The sequence below is a fragment of the Lepidochelys olivacea genome (genome assembly GCF_965140295.1).
Source record: "Lepidochelys olivacea isolate rLepOli2 genome assembly, chromosome: 22".
NCBI lineage: Eukaryota > Metazoa > Chordata > Testudines > Cheloniidae > Lepidochelys > Lepidochelys olivacea.
The window spans coordinates 21055869-21078171 of record NC_140432.1 but is presented as its reverse complement, the minus strand read 5'-3'; the positions used below and the strand labels follow the sequence as shown (position 1 = coordinate 21078171).

Genomic DNA, 22303 nt, shown 5'->3' with positions numbered 1-22303 from the left:
CATTGGACTGTAGCTTGCTTGGACCCTGTTATACTGAAGTGTGATCTAGCCAAAGGGCCAAGTTGTGGGAAGAGAGACCACTGCCATGATGGCGTGACCGTCAGCAGGGAGAGCTATACAGTGAGGTAGCAGCTATGCTGTGCCTGGTCCCAAGGAGATGCTCTGGTGGTGAGTGAGCCTCTGTATGCCCACACCCCGCTTCTATCACTTCCAGCTGATGAGCCCCCAGCTTGTAGCAGCGATTCTTAGTTAGGCCTGAAGTGCCTGACCTTGTGCTTTGTACTACTGAATTGCATCCTGTTTCTGCCACCCCAGGCCCTCCAGACTTTCCAGTGTAATATTCTGATCCTCCCACCTTGGTCTGATCAGCAAACTTTGTTAGCACGTGCCTACTTCTTGTGCTGGGGTCATTAATACAAATATTGAATCAGCTTGATCCCCTACACAGTTCCTTGAGGAGCTGCCCTATTAACCCCCCTCCAGTCTGATCATTCACCTTTCAGCACAACCCACGGTTCTTGTACTGATGGTCTCTGACAGACAGGGATGGGCTGGGTGTGTTTGTCAGCTGATGGGATCAAAGGCTGGCAGTGAGAGGACATACTACTGTCAATCATTAGGCCCAGGTTGTCAGAAAGGTCACTGATTCTTGGGAGCCCAGCTTGAGACCTCCTTGGGCTTGACTGTCAGAGGGGCTGAGTACCCACAGCTCCCATTAATCTTAGCTGGAGCTATGGGTGCTCAGCACCTCTGACTGGTGGCACCCCAAACCAGGGGCTGCTTTGGAATATGGAAAGAGCTATATGGATGCCATCTATTAAGGTATAATGAGCCCTGTTGAACTCGGGGGGGGGGGGGCAACTCACAGTAGAACGAGGAAGAGAACCCCAGTGTCCTGCTTTACAATTCCTTGCTTTCATCACAAGACCCTGCTCCCATTTGAAAATGATTCATGTGGCTGAGCCCATGTGGAGTTCTTGGGACCTGCTCTTGCTAAGTGAGCAAAGAGACCGACACCAGCACTGCAAATGTATGGCTGAGTCTTACCCGCCTCTCAGAAAATGCAGGAAGAGCAGGGCTTTGGCTTTCATGGTCTGCAGAAAAGGTTGGTTAATGTTGGGGCTTTTGTGCTTCTTCCTTCAAAGTGTGAATTAAAGACTTCGGGGCTGCCCAATGCGGGCTTCTGCCCAGGAACAGAAGCTGAGAGGGGGGTGAGGAGTGGGTTAATCATCTGCCATTGCCCAGCCTTCTCTGAAGGCTCTTTGTTGGTTTGAAATTCAGTCTCTTGACAAGTCATTGTCTCCTAATCTGCCTTGCACTCTTTATCTGTGGGACATGCCCTGCTTGCTGGAGACCTGCCTGGACACAGTGCCAGGATTTCCATACTCTGTTTTAAATGACTTTTAATGTTGCAGTCAAAGGCAGTGGAGTCCAGTTTCTTGAAGGAGCAGGGAGCCAGGAATGAGGATTCCTGGGCTCTGTTCCCAGCTGTGGGAGGGCAGTCAGGCTGAATTGTTTGAGCAGGAGCTGATTGGTTGTCTGCATGGACATTAAAGATCCCACTGGGCAGTTTTCATAAGAAGAGAAGGGGTCTTGCTCCAGGATCCTAGGTCTATACATCCCATCCTTCCCACTGCTGTGTTCCTAGTTGCTATGCTACACCCCAGAGGTGGCTGCATTTCTGTGATGCTGTCTTCACAGGGTTTGTAAAGTGCTTGGGTGTAAGGTGTTATACAAATATTGACCCATCCTTATAATCAAGACACTAGTATGTTTTTCTTTCTCTGGGAACAACTAGAGAAAGCTACATTTCCAGGGACATAGTGCAAAAGCATCAATTCCCAAAGGAGTGTGGCTTCTAAGAGGGGTCACCGATTATCTCATGCTGTCCACACCATGGTTCTGTTCATGCCCTGCCCAGTGCTCCTCCCTGCCTATGTGAGCCCAAACATCTACTCTGAAACCACTACCCTGTGATTCCCCCCTCAAAAGGGGAAGCAAGACTGTGGAATGGGAGCGGACTGCCTGCTTCTGCCTGGCAAAAGTGAAGGGTTAAAAACAGAAGCCTGTTGCCAAAGTGCTGCAAGTTCAGGCCTGACTTCAAGCCACGTTCCTCTGCCCAGTAATTCTAGACTGACCTGCAGCTGCGTTAGGAGCCGAGGTTCTGTGGCTCTGCAGAACAGACATGAAGGATAACGACTGGCCCCCTCCGGCCCGTCCTATCCCCTGAGGTGTCCCTGCACATAATCAGCTCACCCACTCGACAGGTTGCTCCAGGTTGGGGCATGGCAGCAGCTGTGTTCAGTTTCCCCTGCTGCTGCCTAGGCTGTGAATTGATGACTTGAGTCTGCAAGAACAAACTTGCATGCATGTGGGTAAAGCTGGGCCTCTTCCTCTTCCCTGGCGCACACTTCCGCACACCAGCAAGGGCTATGCAACACCTATCAAATTCCATCCTTTGGCACAACACCCTGGGCACACCTGGGAGGCCCTGCATGGCATGGTTGCTGAGGAGAGCCATATATGTACTTTAGACGGACACAGGCCTGGAAGGGCTCCTTGGGACTGCACCTCAAACAGTAGATGGGGCACAGCCTGCCCTCCCTGACCCAGTAGTGAGTGGAGCATGTTTAGGATCATAAATAACCTTTGGCACTAATATAGCATCTTTCCTCCCAGGGATCTCCAAGCATTTCACAAATAGTAATCAACTCCCACAATCCTCAGAGGCAAGTCAACAGGATCTTCCATTTTAGAGGGGAAACTGAGGCACAGAGAAGGGGAGTGACTTCCCAAGTTCATACTCTCAGCTGCAGTGCAGGGAATAGAACCCAGGAGTTCTCGTGCCTGGTCCCTTGCTCTAAGCAGTAGATGTGCTCTCCATAGTACATTAGAGCTAGGGAAAGGGTTTCCCCTTTGCTGGTTGTCCTCTTTCCTGCTCTGTTTCCACTCATGCTCATTTTCATTTCACCTTCTCCAAGGCCTTGCAGAAACTTTTCCCAAGCTTTGCAGCTCATTATAAAATCACTACTCTGTACTTCACTTGGGCTCCCTCTCCACTTCCTACGGCAAACAGGAGCCAGGCCATTTTCACGTGCCCTGTTCCTTCCAGCTTGCTTCTGCACAAAACACTCCTGTGTGCTCTGTCCCCGGACTTGACTCATAGCTCTTGTGTGCATGATGCACCTATTCAGCCACAAACCATCTTCAGCACATTTTCTGAGAGTGACTTAAACTAAGAGTAAAAAGAACAGGAGGACTTGTGGCACCTTAGAGACTAACAAATTTATTTGAGCATAAGCTTTCGTGAGCTACAGCTCACTTCATCGGATGCAATCAGTGTTTTCCACAAAAGCTTATGCTCAAATAAATTTGTCATTCTCTAAGGTGCCACAAGTACTCCTTTTCTTTTTGCGAATATAGATTAACATGGCTGCTACTCTGAAACCTAAACTAAGAGTGTTTGCACTGCAACAAGGATGGTGGCAGGAAACAAATGTCCCATCATGCAAACAAACAAAAAAACCCAACAATAAATGTGGTTTGTAGACGTGAAAGAAGTGGAGAGACTATTCTCAGAATAGCAACTGAGGGGAAGTCTGGTGACATGCAGTGCAGAGTGGACTGGACAGGGACAGGTTACTCTTTGAACTAGAAATGTACAGTGCTTTGGGGGAGGTAAAGGACGGCAGCCCTCTAGACCAGCTATGCTGTTGGTTTGCAGAGGGTGGGCTGGGCACATGGTGCTGGGATTCTCTCTTTGTTTCCAGATGTTCAGTTGCATAAAAGTTTCAGTCATTTCCAGCCAGGATGCTAGAAGATGGTGATGAGGAGGTGGGGGTGTCCCCGGGAGAACCTCTTTATGAGGATGTGGTTCCTACTATGGAAAAATCTGAGAGCCCCTGCTCCAGTCCTCTCATTATCAACCTGCCTAGTCTCCTGGCTCTTGTCTCTTGTTCTGTCTTTTCGGGGAATGAGTACATTATGGCACAGGTGCCAGACAGGCAAGGTTTCCCTCGTGCTGCCTCTGGCGATGTGCCTGAGCACTGAGCTAAAGGGGCTCCCCCTTGGAGTGAGAGGGGAGTTTGGTCTCAAGGTCCATTCAGTCCTGTGCCTGTCAGCAAGTCAGTGCCAGTCGTAACTGAGATTTCTGCCCGCCGTATGGATGATTGTGCACTAGGAACTGGACTGAGACATCCAAATGTTTTCACACTGGCTGTAGAACATCATCGAAAATTAGGGTTGGAAGGGACCTCAGGAGGTCATCTAGCCCAACCCCCTGCTCAAAGCAGGACCAACCCCAACTAAATAATAATAATACCATATATAATAATCAGACAGTAACAACTTCTGGTCCCAACCACTGTGAGTTGGAAAGTGATTTACGTTCCTCTAATACTAACAAGAGGGGAATTAGAGTGTGTGTTTCTGTCATGCTTCCTTGGGATGTTGCTGGGGGGGAAAATCTCTTCCTGTTACCTTGTGGTGTTTGTTGAGCACCAGGAAGGATTCCAGAGCCCTGTCCATGTGAGCCCTGTCCATGCAAGCCCTGGGCTCAGGTGGTTTGGAAAATGGTGTAATCTCTGGTTTAATGAGAACACTTTTGGCTAAGGATCTCAAAGCACTTCACCAACATTAATGAGCTCAGCTTGACAGCCCCTAGTACAAAAGTTTGAGAACGACAGCCCTAGTGGGATGGCTACATGTAGACCCGTTTGTAGAGGGACACGATCCCTCTGAGCAAAGGGAACAGTGGCAGGTCTTGCTGGGCTCTGTATTGTGGCTATGAAGACTGCACCCTGTACATTGTGTACATATACCCCACCCCTGTATACAGCTCTGCTTTGCCAGGGACACGCTATCCTGCTCTATGCTGTATGTAAATACACTGGGGCAGACTTTTTTCTAGGAGCAAATCTCCCTGCGAACTTGGGCTTTGTCGCTTTATTTATTCAGAATCTATCCGGCATGTTTAAACAGGACACAAGCATGAGACAGTGGCGATAAAGATCATGCGCTGCTTTAAAGAAACAAAAAGCGAACTTCCAAAAACTAAAGCTCTTTTAACGTGGGGAAAAGAACACCAGAACCCCCGAGAGCCGGTTCCCAGCGGGAGGAGGAGGGAAGCTGGGCGGAGTGGTGATTGCTACACAGAGGGGACAGGCAAATCCACCTGGGCTGTGCACAGACCTGAGCTGGCTGCGCGGCTGGTTCCCAAGCTGGGCCGCTCTGGGCGTGACTCGGGCAGCAGCAGCCGACTCCGTGCTGCCCTGGCAGGGAGGGGGGCCAGGTGTTCTGGCTATAGGGGCGCGTGTGGCGGTAGGACTCCGGGGAGCTCCCTTCTCCCCCAGTTCGGAGAAGTTCCCTTATCTCCCTGCTCGGTCTCTGGACTATGGACTTGCCTCCCGCCGTGCATGGCCCCAGCTGGATGGGGGCTGTGCTCGTCCTGGGGGGACAGCTCCTAGGTAAGGAATTATTCGGGCGTTTCCCCCCTTGGCCTCAGCTGCCTCCTTTTTTTACCCTCCTGTTCTTCCAGTTCCCTCCCTCCTAAAGTCGTGCCCTGGGATTCTGGCATGTCTTTCCGTGGTGGAGAGTCTTCTTGGTCTGATTGTGCTGCGAGCTGCCTGGCGTGACTGTGCGTGTGGACACAAGTCTTGGACAAACAGGTTCAGGTGTGCTCCAGCTAGACACTGAGGCCTGAGCATTCGGAGGTCGGGTTACACGCTATTTCCTCTCCTCTGGCCTCTCAGTCCCTGCTCCGGCCAGGACGGAGGGCTTTACTCTTTGAACTGCCCTGCTATTAAAGAGACAGGTCAGGTTTCAGATCCATTGCAGCAATGTAAATCTGGAATAAATACTCCAATTTCAGTGGAATTTTACAGGGTTTACATTCGCAGAAGAGATCCAGAATTTGGTCCATAGACCCCATGTGGTTTTAGGATGCTTGGGTCACTTCACTTCCGGCACCTGTGCGTGAACACACAGGCTTTTCTAAAAAAGAAAAGGAGGACTTGTGGCACCTTAGAGACTGTGAGCTACAGCTGAGCTGAAAGCTTATGCTCAAATAAATTGGTTAGTCTCTAAGGTGGCACAAGTCCTCCTTTTCTTTTTGTGAATACAGACTAACACAGTTGCTACTCTGAAACCTGTCATTATGCAGGCTTTTCTGTGATTTGTTGTGAAAAACATTTACAGTTACAGCCCAAGTTTGCGCTAAGTGTTTTTTCAAAATGGTGGTTTTCACTTTGATGCAAAAGTTGATCTTTGCCAAAAAGAGATTTTCAAATGCAAAACTATGAAAAAATATTTGAGGTGTTTTCTCTTTTGCATGAGGTCCTGGTTTCAAGAAGATGAACGTATCTGTGAAATGACATGGGTTTTTTTTAGAAAATTGAGTGAGGAGGATGCCAAGAGCAGAGATTCCAGGGTTTTGAATTACATTTTGGATATATCAGAGCCCCACCAGATACTGCCAAATACTGTAACATAGAGGGTAATAGGAAATAAAGCCCATAAGGCAAGGTGAGTCTGGGTGATCAGCTGGTAGGTTGACTAGACAGCAAGTGAGAAAAATCGGGACAAGAGGTGGGGGGTAATAGGAGTCTATATAAGAAAAAGACCCAAATTTATAGGGACAGTCCTGATTTTTGGGACTTCTGGTCACCCTATCAGCTGGACGCTACATGGGTTTTGCAGCTAGCGAAGGCAAAGGCAGTTGCTGTGTGAAGTCTGTACTTCGGCAAGTACTGTATGGGCAATCCAGATGAGTAACACCTCTTTCCCTCAGATGAGACTAGAGCCCTCCTCGAGCCATCTCCCATCTCTGGGCATTTTCCCATGCTGCCCACTTTGTGGGGAAGAGTCCCACTGTCCCTCCACAAGCCACTGTCTGCCCTCCCTCAAACCCTCTTCTTCCAAGGTGCCCACAACAAAAGTTTATAATTGTTACGAAAAGTAAAATCAAGCCCCCCCCCCCAAAAAAAATCTGGATTCCCCAGTATGTCACATCATTGCCAACCACATGCGTGTCAGGCCTTAGGGAGAACGGTAAGATGTAAAGATCAGAAGTTTGGGGTGCTTTTACCTGCCTTCTCATGCTGGGGCAGAAGGGATCATGTTTGACAAGCTTCTCTCTGAAACCACAAGGGCTGGGAACTTTTCTCTTGTCAATGAAAGCTGAGATTTTCAGGTAATAACCTGATTCCAGCAGTTGGGCCTTTTCCAGAAAAAAACACTTATAATGAGCCTTGAAATAACATTTCAAGAATTGGCAGCACTGTGTCCTGCCTGCTCAGGGTCTGTTCGTTGTGCCCTGTGCCGCGCAGAGCATAGTGTTGGCACAAGGGAGTAACAGCAATGGCTGAACAGTTCTCTCACATTTCCCCCAACGCTGTGTGTGTCCAAGAGCGATGGGATAAATCGGGGTGGGTGGGTGGGGTTGTTGATGTCAGCCTTAACACAGAGTTTCCTGATTGGTTTCATTGGTGCCACCCTGCTGTCAGGGAGGTGTATTTAGGGAAGGGGTCTATAACAGGAGTGGGTGGACGAGGTTCACGGCCTGCAATATGCAGGAGGTGTCCGAGTGACCAGTTATTAAAGCCCTCTCTCCATGGGCCAAAAAAAGGTGGGTTTTTGCTTTTTCAATTGTTAGCTCAATTGGGTTACCTTAACTCAAGTGAAATCTCCCTTAACACCTCTATTGACATAGCTTTACCCTTTTAGCTTGATTCTAGCAACTAACTTGATTAGATTCTGATGTCACACTGGTGTAAATTAGAAGTAATGTCATTTAGGCCTGGTCTACGCTTAAAGGTTAGGTCAACATAGCTCCAGTGCTCCAGGATTCCTGAGCATTGTGCTATACAGACCTAACCCCGGTGTAGATGTGGCTAGGTCATGAATGGGGTGGAGAAAGTGAATAGGAAAGTGTTCTTTAGCCCTTCACATAACACAAGAACCAGCGGTTATGCTATGAAATTAATAAGCAGGAGGCTGAAAACAAACATAAGGAAGTACTACTTCACACAATGCACAGTCAACCTGTGGAACTCCTTGCTGTGGGATGTTGTGAAGGCCAAAAATATAACTGGGTTCAAAAAAAATTTCATAATATCATGGAGGATAGTTTTATCAATGTCTGTTAGCCAAAATGGTCAGGGTCACAGCCCCACACTCCAGGTGTCCCTAAGCCTCTGACTGCCAGAAGCTGGGGCTGGACAACAGGGGTTGGATCACTCAATAATTGCCCTGTTCTGTTCATTCCCTTTGAAGCATCTGACACTGGCCACTGTTGGAAGACCAGATAATAGGATAAATGGACCATTGGTCAGATCCAATATGGCCATTCTTATGTTCTTAGGTAAGCAGAAGGATTCTTCCGTTAACTTAGCTACTGCTGCTTGGATAGGGGGATATCCTAGAATGATGGAAAACCCTTCTGTCATTGTAGGAGGTGCCTCCTACAATGTCACTGTAGCTATGGGGCTGTAGCACATGTGTAGTGTAGACATGGCCTCTATCATTGCAGTTACAGTAGTGTGAGCAAGAGCAGAATCAGGATTCCAAAGCTGAAAGGCCTCCCTACAAGTTAACCTTTTCATCTTCTCTCTCTGCTCTCTTTCCAGTCCTCTTTTCTCTCTCTTTCCTGGTAGTTCTAGTAGACTTATCCTGTTTTCATAAACTGCAGCCGGGGTGGTTTGGTTAACTGTGGATGTTTCTTTGACATACCCTTACAAAGGGGGGAGAGATAGTTCAGTGGTTTGAGCATTGCCCTGCTAAACCCAGGGTTGTGAGTTCAATCCTTGAGGGGGCCATTTAGGGATGTGGGGCAAAAATTGGGGATTGGCCCTGCTTTTGAGCAGGGGGTTGGACTAGATGACCTCCTGAGGTCCCTTCCAACCCTGAGATTCTATGACAACAAAGGTTACCTTTCATCCTGAATGAGATACAGAACCTACCCCAAAAACCACCACCAAGCAGCTGGGCAATAACTGTGGAACAATATTAGCAGGGGCCGTGCATGCTCCCATCCAGGGACACCTTGCATTCATTGAGCACTGTTCGTCCTGCAGTGCATGAAATGCTTAATGTAATAATACAAACTGTGTAAAGAAGTGATTTCATCCACCCTGTCTGGAGTAGGACATACAGCACTTAGCAGTGCTACGCAAGAGAGAAGGAATATTCTTTCCAACTGGAACTGCATGGGGAACTGAGAGAAGCAGAATATAATCACTCCAGCTGGAATGTGTCCAGGATACTGAGGCTGTGTCTACACCACAAACATTACAGTGGCACAGCTGCTGTAGTGTAGACACTTGCTACAGCAACAGAAGGAGTTTTCTGTCACGGTACTAAAACAATGAGGAATCCTTGTGGTATCTTAGTGACTAACAAATTTATTTGGGCATAAGCTTTCATGGGATAAAACCCACTTCATCAGACGCATGGAGTGAAAAATACAGGAGGCAGGTGTGTATATATATTACAGCACATGAAAAGATGGGAGTTGCCTTACCAAGTGGGGGGTCAGTGCTAACGAGGCCAATTCAATCAAGGTGGAAGTGGCCTATTCCCAACAGTTGACAAGAAGGGGTGAATATCAACAGAGGGAAAATTACTTTGAGTAGGTAGGTCAATGGAAGAATTCTTCTGTAGACCTTCTTCTGACATGTCTGTCATGGAATTGCCGTGCTGTATATTGCTGTTCTGCAAACAGATGCTATGCGATTCGTGGTGTAATTTATTAACAGGAGCTGATAGGGCAGGCACCAGTCCAGATGGAGTGGATAGGGCTTCTGATTTTTGGTTTTAACTGATAAACTTTGATAAAAGACTCCTGACACACAAAGAATGAAATTGGTGTTTATTCACAAACATGGAAATACACTGGAAATGGTTACTTGTATCTAAGGGCTCGTCTACACAATAGGGTAGTGCACTCTACACAGGTGTGCTTTCCAAAGAATGTTAATGTGTTGCACGTCAGTTGGTCTGTGTAGACCCTGCCAGGGCTCAGTGCGCTTTAATTTAATACAGTTACAAACAGCACTTCATTAAAGTGCACTAGGGAACATTACAAAGATTACTCATTGTACTATATACACACACTATAGAGAGAGAGAGCCCTGAAACCCCCCCCCACAATTTTTGGACATCTACATAAAACTCAAATTGCTAAAAATACCCCCCAATGAAATTAATAAACCCCCCAAAACAGAAGCCCTAAGTGTAGACAAAAAAGGGTGAGGTGCTTCCTTCTAGACTGCAGCTTCTTTTTTTATTTCCATCCCCTGTTTTCCCTGCAGCACTCTGGCCTGTGGCAGCTGTGGAAGTTCACACTTCCAGGGAAGTAGAGGCTCTGAATGGGACCAGTGTACGCTTAAAATGCACCTTTTCCAGCTCCAGCCCTGTTGGCCAGCGTCTGACGGTGACCTGGAACTTCCGGCCCCAGGGAATTAACTCTGCTGAGTCTGTAAGTGGTAATAAAGTGGGACCTTTCTGCTCCATTTCCGCGATAAGGTATTGCTCATACAAGCCTCTCCTGCTGTGTCGAAGTTGCTGCAATGGGAGTGTAACTAACAATAGAGGGTGTGAGTGTGGGTGGGGACCACAGATTAGCAGAGGCATATCTGGTAGGTGACTCTGTGACTTTAATTGATTAAAAGATTCAGCTGACTAATCCCCTCTGCAGTGAGTTTTGGATTCAGGTCCTGTCTTTGCTGGCCATCGAACCTGGCTAGAGGAACCATTTTTTGGTAGTTCCCGCGTGTATGGTTAAATGCTGGGGGCCAAATGCAGCTGCACCTGCTTACATCGCAGCCTAATTTGGTCCTGTGTCCCTGCTGAAGCCACAGCTCTGGCCTGTGACTTTGCCTGGCCCACAGTGGGAGGGGAAGTACGTCAACAAGGGCCATGGTTGGCCAGCCCGAACCTGACGTGCCCCAGGAGGGATCCCCACCGAGGGGTCAGATGGTCTCTGAGTTCTGCTGCAAGAGGCTGACGCAGCACAGCTCCTGCCTGCCCTAGCCATTCACCTTCTCCAGCCTGTGCTATCTTGGGGCCTTGCTGGCTCCCTACAGGCCCCGGGTGGATGTGAAGTTGCAGCTGCTTTCAGAGGTGAGAAAATGGGGTCAGGAGTTGGGGTGCAGGGCACCTGCAGCCACTGTGAAGGAGACATCAACAGGGGAGAGAGAATTTGAAGGGGACATGTCCCCTCAATCCCATCCCACCGTGCTTGTCTAGGCTCCTTTGCATGTCTGCTTTCCATCCATGCTGCCTCTCTTGCCTCTGGCCCCCAACCTGAGATGGAGACACTGGGATCTCTGTCCTGCCTGTTTTATAAATGCTTTGAATGTTTGCAGAATGGGCTTGAGCACAAATTCCAGACAGGCAGGTTCCTCCTCCACAGGGCAGAGCACAGTCACACACTGCACAGTAGTGATGAAGCTTCCTCTCTGACCATCTAGATGCTCTACTACTATGAGAAGCCCTATCCCCCAACCAGTGGGCGGTTTAAAGAGCGAGCTACTTGGGATGGGAACATTGACCGGAACGATGCTTCCATCGTCGTCTGGAACTTGAATCCCACCGACAATGGGACGTTCACTTGCCAGGTGAAGAACCCACCAGATGTTGATGGCACAATTGGCGAAATCCAACTCCGTGTTGTGCAGCGAGGTATGTGGCTCGTGGCACTGTCTTGGTCAATATGAAGTTAGCTGGTACAGGGAACTGGCACAAGTGGATGATCTCCTACCATGTGTAGGGGAATGCATGAAGGGAAAGGGATTACCAAGGGGAGGTATCAGGAAAATAAATGAATGCAATAATGATGTGGGTGAGGAAGGACTGAACCCGGGAGTTCTGGACTCCCAGTCCTCCGCTAAGTCCCCTCCCAACCAAGCCGCCCTCTCTTATTCACCTGTTTCTCTTCTGTGCAGTGCATTTCTCGGAAATCCACATCCTGTCTCTGGTCATAGGCTCTGCCTGTGCTGCGATGATCATTGTGGTGATAGTGGTAGTTGTCTGGCGACACTATCGGAACAGACGGCAAGAGACGAGCATTGAGATGGCGGAGACAGAACCGTAAGGACAGAGGCTTCTGGGAAACCTCAAAATGTCTCCATCGGGGTTTAGCCAGTGCCTAGCACACGGCAGCCAAGAGTTGATAGTGCAAAACCTACCATCAACTGGCAGTAATTGGCCCTTTTGTTGGTAGCTACACCAGGGAGCTCACAGCGTGAATGAGCTCCTCCTCTGACCCCTGGAGGGGGTCCATCAAGTCAGGGTAGAAGCCAACTGTGGAGGTGTCTGTGTGGGGGAAGCTTGCTCTGCCTGTTCTAAGGATAAACACAGCACCATGGAGTAGTGGCTGATACAGAAGATATGTCCTGTGTGATTAGGAGAAACACTAGCTTTTTTAAACCCCTTGTTTGCTAAACTAAGGGGTACATCAAATACTCATTACTTTCTGATCAAGTGTAACTACAGCTCTGAATGATGTAACTAGCTTCTTTGCTAGAAGGGAGCAGGAAAGCTTTACAACAACTTAAAACAGAACATCTACAGGTTGGTGGGAAGAGTCAGTATCAGAACGCTGTAAAAAGGAGCTGGTGGCCACAGCATTTGCTTGTCTCATGGCTATCAAGATACGCTGTAGTTAAAGATTTCAGAGTGGTAGCCGTGTTAGTCTGTATCAGCAAAAACAACGAGGAGTCCTTTTCATGTGCTATAATATATATTCTACTTACTGTATTTTTCCCTTCACACATCTGGTGAAGTGGGTTTTATCCCACGAAAGTTTATGCCCAAATAAATTTGTTAGTCTCTAAGGTGCCACAAGGACTCCTTGTTGTTTCTGTAGTTAAAGGCATTGCAGCTCAGTGATGTGTTGGGGTTTAGTGAGCAGTTTGCAAGGGCATCAGAGTGAAGGCTGAATGCAGAACAGGCAATGTTATGGGCTGTGGCATTAAAAGACTTGATCACAATGGAGCCATTGTCCGAAAGGTTTAGATGGTGAAAGTGGGGCAGTGATTGGTGTTGGGGGGCTTATTCCTTCACCCACTTACTTCCCTGGTCCTTCTCGTATGAACAGAGAGCAACAATACTTGAAGTCCAAAGGTGCAAACAATTCAATGTTTATTGGGTTGAACTTCCAGCAAGCATGATTCCAGTTTCCTTCCTTTAGTGTCCCACTTCCCAGCTCTGACACCACAGAGCCTTACCTGTGTCCCTGTTCCCATTCCCCCCCTTAGCAAAACATGATTCCAATTCCCCACCCCCATTCCCTGTTCCCATTTTCCCCCCTTACTTCCTGATTGACTGCAGACTATATAGTAAAACTTGAGTTCAGTTTAGCTATACCTTAACCAATCATTATCCTGAAATTTAACTAACCAATCCTAACATATTGTAACATGATTATGTAACCAATTATATCCCACCACCCTAATTAGTTTACACCCAGCAAAATTAATCATACAGCAGACAGAAACAATCACAGAACCAGACAGAGACCATGCAAATAAACAATAGCAAAGTGGGAACTATAACGACAAAACAATACAGAAGTGAGGATTTCACATCCCAGCTATTGATAAGTGAGTTCTTGCCAGACAGGATGCTATCAAACTAAGTTTCCTTTTACATCTTCTAGGCACTTCCCTTTCTCTGGAGGCGATAGGAATTATCAGGACAGGATTGTATTCCTAACAGCCCAATAGCACCTGATTTCAATGTGACTAGTTTGGAATGTGAGGATGTGACCGTTCGCTTCCCAGCTTATGGCTGCCTCCGCTGCTTAGCCAAAGGCCTTAGCCTAAGAACAGGGCCTCAGACTGTCACAGTAAGAGAAGGCCCTTACACTGGCGGACAGTGATTTTGATTGTTTCTTTTATACCTCTAGAACTAGCCAAGTGATAAGAATGCACCTAAATGCTTATAGTCTAGGCCTTTGCAGACAGGCCTGAATATCTATATCCTAACAATTGGGACCATGTCTAACCAGCTGTGATTGAGCTACTGTGTAATTTGCAGGAACATACAGCTATGCTGTAGCCTAAACACATGTAACCAACTAATTTAATGAATTTGCCATGCAAATAAAGGAACCTACAGGATACCATGTCTTCTAGTGTATAGAGTTACTGTACCCCATGTGCTTCCCGGCTGGCTCGCCAGCCGGTGCACCTGGGGAGATGTGTTGGGAACAAATTTGGGGCACCAGTAGAGATTAGTGCTGTTCTGGATCTCCAGGTGGTGTTGATTCCATCCCCGCTATTCACTCCATCCCTCTGGACCTTTGGGTGGGTCATGTAGTGATATGACTGGTATTTTCTTTTTCAGTCAAACACAAGCTGGTGTTTAGCAGAGTGTGAATGGGTCAAGGATACATCAAGGGGGCTGCTGTGCTGACTGTGGACTGGGGGATGGGTCACCTATGCAGGGATACCTCTGGGGAAGGGAAAGGAGGACTTGTGGCACCTTAGAGACTAACCAATTTATTAGAGCATAAGCTTTCGTGAGCTACAGCTCACTTCCTCAGATGCATATCGTGGAGACTGCAGCAGGCTTTATATATACACAGAGAATATGAAACAATACCTATTCCCACCCCACTGTCCTGCTGGTAATAGCTTATCTAAAGTGATTTCCAGCACAAATCCAGGTTTTCTCACCCTCCACCCCCCCACACAAATTCACTCTCCTGCTGGTGATAGCCCATCCAAAGTGACAACTCTTTACACAGTGTGCATGACAATCAAGCTGGGCTATTTCCTGCATAAATCCAGGTTCTCACATCCCCCCACCCCCATACACACACAAACTCACTCTCCTGCTGGTAATAGCTCATCCAAACTGACCACTCTTCAAGTTAAAATCCAAGTTAAACCAGAACATCTGGGGGGGGGGTAGGAAAAAACAAGAGGAAACAGGCTACCTTGCATAATGACTTAGCCACTCCAAGTCTCTATTTAAGCCTAAATTAATAGTATCCAATTTGCAAATGAATTCCAATTCAGCAGTTTCTCGCTGGAGTCTGGATTTGAAGTTTTTTTGTTTTAAGATAGCGACCTTCATGTCTGTGATCGCGTGACCAGAGAGATTGAAGTGTTCTCCGACTGGTTTATGAATGTTACAATTCTTGACATCTGATTTGTGTCCATTTATTCTTTTACGTAGAGACTGTCCAGTTTGACCAATGTACATGGCAGAGGGGCATTGCTGGCACATGATGGCATATATCACATTGGTGGATGTGCAGGTGAACGAGCCTCTGATAGTGTGGCTGATGTTATTAGGCCCTGTGATGGTGTCCCCTGAATAGATATGTGGGCACAGTTGGCAACGGGCTTTGTTGCAAGGATAAGTTCCTGGGTTAGTGGTTCTGTTGTGTGGTATGTGGTTGTTGGTGAGTATTTGCTTCAGGTTGCGGGGCTGTCTGTAGGCAAGGACTGGCCTGTCTCCCAAGATTTGTGAGAGTGTTGGGTCATCCTTTAGGATAGGTTGTAGATCCTTAATAATGCGTTGGAGGGGTTTTAGTTGGGGGCTGAAGGTGACGGCTAGTGGCGTTCTGTTATTTTCTTTGTTAGGCCTGTCCTGTAGTAGGTAACTTCTGGGAAATCTTCTGGCTCTATCAATCTGTTTCTTTACTTCTGCAGGTGGGTATTGTAGTTGTAAGAAAGCTTGACAGAGATCTTGTAGGTGTTTGTCTCTGTCTGAGGGGTTGGAGCAAATGCGGTTGTATCGCAGAGCTTGGCTGTAGACGATGGATCGTGTGGTGTGGTCAGGGTGAAAGCTGGAGGCATGCAGGTAGGAATAGCGGTCAGTAGGTTTCCGGTATAGGGTGGTGTTTATGTGACCATTGTTTATTAGCACTGTAGTGTTCAGGAAGTGGATCTCTTGTGTGGACTGGACCAGGCTGAGGTTGGTGGTGGGATGGAAATTGTTGAAATCATGGTGGAATTCCTCAAGGGCTTCTTTTCCATGGGTCCAGATGATGAAGATGTCATCAATATAGCGCAAGTAGAGTAGGGGCTTTAGGGGACGAGAGCTGAGGAAGCGTTGTTCTAAATCAGCCATAAAAATGTTGGCATACTGTGGGGCCATGCGGGTACCCATAGCAGTGCCGCTGATCTGAAGGTATACATTGTCCCCAAATGTGAAGTAGTTATGGGTAAGGACAAAGTCACAAAGTTCAGCCACCAGGTTAGCCGTGACATTATCGGGGATAGTGTTCTTGACGGCTTGTAGTCCATCTTTGTGTGGAATGTTGGTGTAGAGGGCTTCTACATCCATAGTGGCCAGGATGGTGTTATCAGGAAGATCACCGATGGATTGTAGTTTCCTCAGGAAGTCAGTGGTGTCTCGAAGGTAGCTGGGAGTGCTGGTAGCGTAGGGCCTGAGGAGGGAGTCTACATAGCCAGACAATCCTGCTGTCAGGGTGCCAATGCCTGAGATGATGGGGCGCCCAGGATTTCCAGGTTTATGGATCTTGGGTAGTAGATAGAATATCCCAGGTCGGGGTTCCAGGGGTGTGTCTGTGCGGATTTGATCTTGTGCTTTTTCAGGAAGTTTCTTGAGCAAATGCTGTAGTTGCTTTTGGTAACTCTCAGTGGGATCAGAGGGTAATGGCTTGTAGAAACTCGTGTTGGAGAGCTGCCGAGCAGCCTCTTGTTCATATTCCGACCTATTCATGACGACAACAGCACCTCCTTTGTCAGCCTTTTTGATTATGATGTCAGAGTTGTTTCTGAGGCTGTGGATGGCATTGCGGTCCGCATGGCTGAGGTTATGGGGCAAGTGATGCTGCTTTTCCACAATTTCAGCCCGTGCACGTCGGCGGAAGCACTCTATGTAGAAGTCCAGTCTGCTGTTTCGACCTTCAGGAGGAGTCCACCTAGAATCCCTCTTTCTGTAGTGTTGGTAGGGAGACCTCTGTGGATTAGTATGCTGTTCAGAGGTATTTTGGAAATATTCCTTGAGTCGGAGACGTCGAAAATAGGATTCTAGGTCACCACAGAACTGTATCATGTTCGTGGGGGTGGAGGGGCAGAAGGAGAGGCCCCGAGATAGAACAGCTGCTTCTGCTGGGCTGAGAGTATAGTTGGATAGGTTAACAATATTGCTAGGTGGGTTGAGGGAACCATTGCTGTGGCCCCTTGTAGCATGTAGTAGTTTAGAAAGTTTAGTGTCCTTTTTCTTTTGTAGAGAAGCAAAATGTGCGTTGTAAATGGCTTGTCTAGTTTTAGTAAAATCCAGCCACGAGGAAGTTTGTGTGGAAGGTCTCTACGTAAAAGAATAAATGGACACAAATCAGATGTCAAGAATTGTAACATTCATAAACCAGTCGGAGAACACTTCAATCTCTCTGGTCACGCGATCACAGACATGAAGGTCGCTATCTTAAAACAAAAAAACTTCAAATCCAGACTCCAGCGAGAAACTGCTGAATTGGAATTCATTTGCAAATTGGATACTATTAATTTAGGCTTAAATAGAGACTTGGAGTGGCTAAGTCATTATGCAAGGTAGCCTGTTTCCTCTTGTTTTTTCCTACCCCCCCCCCCCCAGATGTTCTGGTTTAACTTGGATTTTAACTTGAAGAGTGGTCAGTTTGGATGAGCTATTACCAGCAGGAGAGTGAGTTTGTGTGTGTATGGGGGTGGGGGGATGTGAGAACCTGGATTTATGCAGGAAATAGCCCAGCTTGATTGTCATGCACATTGTGTAAAGAGTTGTCACTTTGGATGGGCTATCACCAGCAGGAGAGTGAATTTGTGTGGGGGGGTGGAGGGTGAGAAAACCTGGATTTGTGCTGGAAATCACTTTAGATAAGCTATTACCAGCAGGACAGTGGGGTGGGAATAGGTATTGTTTCATATTCTCTGTGTATATATAAAGCCTGCTGCAGTCTCCACGATATGCATCTGAGGAAGTGAGCTGTAGCTCACGAAAGCTTATGCTCTAATAAATTGGTTAGTCTCTAAGGTGCCACAAGTCCTCCTTTTCTTTTTGCGAATACAGACTAACACGGCTGCTACTCTGAAACCTCTGGGGAAGGGGTCACAGCCAATTAAAATCCGAATGATAGATTCTCCTTTCCTCCCTAGTGCAGACCCCACAAGCTGTCTGTGTACCTTTCGCTTAACAGGCTTATGGCCAGGGAGCCTAGTTTTCAGTGATAAACCCCCCAAAATTTTCCTATTTAAAAAAAATATAAAAATCCATGTTTTTCTGTGCTTAAAATGAAACACCCTGGGCGGCGTGGCTCCCACTGTCACTTACTGAATAAGTGACACTGGTACTTAACACTAAAATGTAGGTAATAGGTTTTATTTTTTTCAAATAATGTAAAAACTAAAGATTGTTTAAAAAAACAACAACCCCAATCTCTCCCTCCTCCCCCCCAATTTCATGTTTTTCCAAGGCAAACAGATTTCTGGAATCCCTGCTTGTTACCTCCTTATGACTCAGAACCCAGGCCAGTTGGGCAGGGGGTCTGATGGCTGCTTTTGGCTTTTCTAGAACAGAAAAGGAGAAGCTGAAGAGTACAGAAGAGAAGGTAGCTGTCCTATTAGAAGACTAAAGTTCTCTGATTAAAGGGTACATACAGTGCAGGTAAGTGCTTTCCAACAGCTTTCTGACCCGCTGCAGGTTTTGAAGAGTGTTTTTTACATGGCTGTTCCATGACCTGTGTGAAATGAGTGGGTAGGTCTCGGGTAAGTTCCTAATGGACAGGTCATGGTATCCACATTACAAAAACTGCTCCTGCCATAGTCACCATTAATACTGACTGGCTTCCTCATTGGCAGCCCTCAGAGACAGAACAAGGACTGAATGGGCCATAGAGACAGAACTTCCCTCTCGACCCTACAGGAGGTGTCTCCAGGTCAGGGTTGATTCTCATTTGTAGGGAAGCTTGAACAGTTGCTACCCAGTATATAGCTGTTTTGTGGATAAATAAGAGTGCCATTTTCATCTCCACTTTTAGAGTCGCTTTGCGTTCCTTGTTTTAAGGCCGTTACAGGACGAACATTCCTGCTGCTACTAATAGGCTCTGGTGGTGCATTTACACATCATTTTACCTTCCCACTTTTTGATATCATCAGCTGCCTTTGTTATTTTAAGTTCAAGAATGTTGTAGTAATATGTTGTCTTTTTTTCCTTCCTGTAGCTTCTCCCCTGCAGAAGTTTCAGAAGCAGGTGGCTAATCCTTCTGATTTCAAATGTTAGAACAAAGCTGAATTACAGATGTCTGATGCCGCAACTGTGGTACCCTTGTTCCCCTTAAAATTTGTGCCACGGCAAGACAATGGGATTAAAATAATGTGTGAGATCTTATTTCCTTCCATTGAAACAACGCAGGGGAAACTTGTCCTATCAACAGTGAAGTTGTCTTTGGTCATCAGTCCAGCTGTAGCCATTTGGAGAAGTATATGTCCTTTGCAGAATTGCATTTGATTCACTCTGTTGAAGAGAAAAAAATCCCAAGAGAACTATAAGAAATTCAAAGATTCAGGAACAGATTTTTCAAAATTCTCATCTTGGCCTGTGGAAGAATTTTGGAAAAATGCCTTTTAATTTTTTTAAAACTTTTTTTCCCTGTTTTTCCCTCCCTCCCTCCCCACAAAACAACATCCCCACCCCCTGCCATATGTGTAAAAAAGAAAATGGGGGGAAAAGAATGATCGTCACTCTGAATGAAAACGGGCAATGGTTAACCCATTCCCATTGCAAACTGTCTGTGCATGCCACGCTCTTATTAGTTCTCGCTTTAATTCTTAAATTTGGTTTGAACTATTTTTCCTCTCACAAAGAAGCTCTTTAAATGTTTCTAAAAAGAATGATGAGACAGTTTGATCACAGGGACAGCTTATTGAAAGAACAGGGTTTTGATCCCATTGTTACATGAAGTGGAAAAGTGTTACAGTTTTGGACTGTGTGCTGTTTCTTTGGCTGGGATGGTAGTTAGAAGTGGATGCATATTTCAGTTTTGACTTTTGTTTTACATTTTAGGTGACTCAGTGTGTCTGCAAGTGACAGACTGAGAACCCTGCCTATTACTATGGCGGTCTCTGCCCATTCCTATTCTACTGATGCACCAAAATCCTGACTTCCCTCTGCTGTTCCAGACCTGGTTCCCCCCCACTCATTTCTATTGATTCACCTCAGTCCTGACCTGCAGCACCCCTTGTTGTTTCCCAGGACCTATGCACAGTTTGCAGGTGCCCTCCAACTTTGGCTTGCAACAGCCACTTCTGTTCCAACCTAGAGTCTCTCTCCTAAATAAACACTACCAGTTGTGCCTAATCACAGTAAAGTTTTATTTCATATCAAAGTTCAATGGCTTGGTTCCATTGTATCAAGATTCTGGGAGGTCCTCTCAGTGATGCAAGCAGCTCCCTTTTAGATATGCACATTGTTGCACAAGGAATTTGTCTCAATGCTAATTACTGCTCCAGGTTACTAGTAGCACATCTTATTACTAAATATGTGGTGAGCACAACAGATTCAGTGCTGCTGCAGATCTCAGTTTAAAATAAAAAACACAAATAATCAACACCTCAGAGCTGTTTCTGTATTTAATTGGCATTAAATCAAAATATGAGCTTGTTTGCTTAACAAGTATTTTTGTTTTTATGGCCCTGCCTGTGAAATGCTTGCTATATTATCTCAATTCATTTGTTTTCTTTTCCTATCAGGGGTATCATAAATAAATTTGTTTTGTGGACAGTCAGATGCTATGACAGTGTAACTACCACAATGTAAGCCTAGGGAAACTCTCAGTGATACTGCAAACCATCCTGTTCTCAACAGAGTTTTTGTTTTTGAGACAATGGAATAGATGCCCCCACATCATGACAATGAGTGATTATTTGGATAAAAGAGGAGTTTTAACACACACCCCTAAGTGACTGAATGATAACATTTTGTTGCAATGTAAGTACGATTGTATGCAGCACAATGCTGGGGCACTGGAATGCATATAAGGAGCATCAACCAATGCAGAAATGAATTGCCAACAGCTTCTTTCTGCTGTAGCTACTGCTCTTCTCTCAGATCTTATGCCCTTTCAGGTGCAGACACACATGCCCTCATCGAACAGCTCTAACTTTGGAACTGGGATTCGCATACAATTGCAGCAGGATTCCAAGGAGGAACATTCCAAACCAGGGGCTAAAAGGGTTCCAGTCCTGCAAAGCTCCCATTGACTTCAATTAAAGAAGGACTGGAGCAGTTAGTTGGGGAAGGAGCATATTTGTACAGTGTCCAGTCTCACTTCAAACTAAAAACAAAACATTGAATGCAAGACATTAATATAGGTAAGGTGCCACAAGTACTCCTTTTCTTTTTGCTAATATAGGTAAACCCATTTTATCCAAACTCTCCAAATTTCACTTGACCCAAAATTTGTTTCTGTCCTCCAAGTCCCAAAATCATATAGAGGGTCTAGTGCAAGTCACAGCCATGGAATCTGTACTGTTATTATTTTGGATCTTCAAATGGACTGACTGCAGATTAAATTAAATTATCAGACTGCTGTGCTGTGGAAACGCACATCCTATGGTTTAACATACCATCTGTATTCAGCTACCCATTTTAGTAGCAGTTTTTAGAGCAGTATTACGTTCCTTCTGTGTTTCATAGTTTCTCTACTTCCTCTTCTGCAAACATAATTGTCTAATTCTGCTTGTCAATTTCAAGGCCCTGATTCTGCTTGGGCAGACCCCTTCAATAGAGAAGAGACCCATGTACTTCAACAGGGCTCTGGTTGGGTGCAGGGGTCTGCTCACATGGAACAACTTGTAGGATCAAGACTCATGGGCAGTATCTAGATGATGTGCATGTGCATTTTTATATTACTCAAACAGCTGCTTAGTTCTAGACAACTTTGATATTTTCATTTTTTTTGCTGTAAAACTTGTTTCAGCACAGAGAAACTACAGTAAGGGGCTGTGTCCATCTGTGTAGACAGATACTCTTTTGTACTGTAACTTATTTTAAATGAGCTTTTCAAGTCATTGTATGTAAATAAACCATTTTTAGTATTAAAGCATGTCCTACTTGCCTGTTTTTAATTGAAAAACTAGACGGTTTACTGCACAAGTTCATTATGGTAAGAAAACAATGGATGTCACAGTACAGAGTAGAGAGACAAGGTAGGTCAGATAAATATATTTTATTGGACCAACTTCTGTTTGTGAGAGAGACGAGTCCAATAAAAGATATTACCTCACCCACTTTGTCTCTCTAATATCCTGGAACCAACACGCTACAACTACACTGCATAGTGCATATG

The 22303-nt window shown here is 46.1% G+C and overlaps 1 protein-coding gene across 1 annotated transcript; it reads left to right on the top strand.

Annotated features, from left to right (window-relative positions):
* Nucleotides 1–5168: 5168 nt before the first annotated feature.
* On the top strand, nucleotides 5169–22035 carry MPZL2 (myelin protein zero like 2). Its single transcript, XM_084612065.1, has 6 exons — nucleotides 5169–5465; nucleotides 10308–10474; nucleotides 11469–11679; nucleotides 11943–12087; nucleotides 18529–18621; nucleotides 19178–22035. The coding sequence occupies exons 1-5, from the start codon at nucleotides 5393–5395 to the stop codon at nucleotides 18587–18589; spliced, it is 657 nt and encodes a 218-aa protein (XP_084468191.1). The 5' UTR covers nucleotides 5169–5392; the 3' UTR covers nucleotides 18590–18621; nucleotides 19178–22035.
* The last annotated feature ends 268 nt before the right edge of the window (nucleotides 22036–22303 follow it).

What these genes read in the sequence shown, in the direction of transcription:
- MPZL2 (XM_084612065.1), top strand. Translation starts at nt 5,393, where the DNA reads ATGGACTTGCCTCCCGCCGTGCATGGCCCCAGCTGGATGGGGGCTGTG. An exon ending in GAATTAACTCTGCTGAGTCT is followed by an intron (nt 10,475 to 11,468) that starts GTAAGTGGTAAT and finishes CTGACCATCTAG; the next exon opens with ATGCTCTACTACTATGAGAA. An exon ending in GAGATGGCGGAGACAGAACC is followed by an intron (nt 12,088 to 18,528) that starts GTAAGGACAGAG and finishes TGGCTTTTCTAG; the next exon opens with AACAGAAAAGGAGAAGCTGA.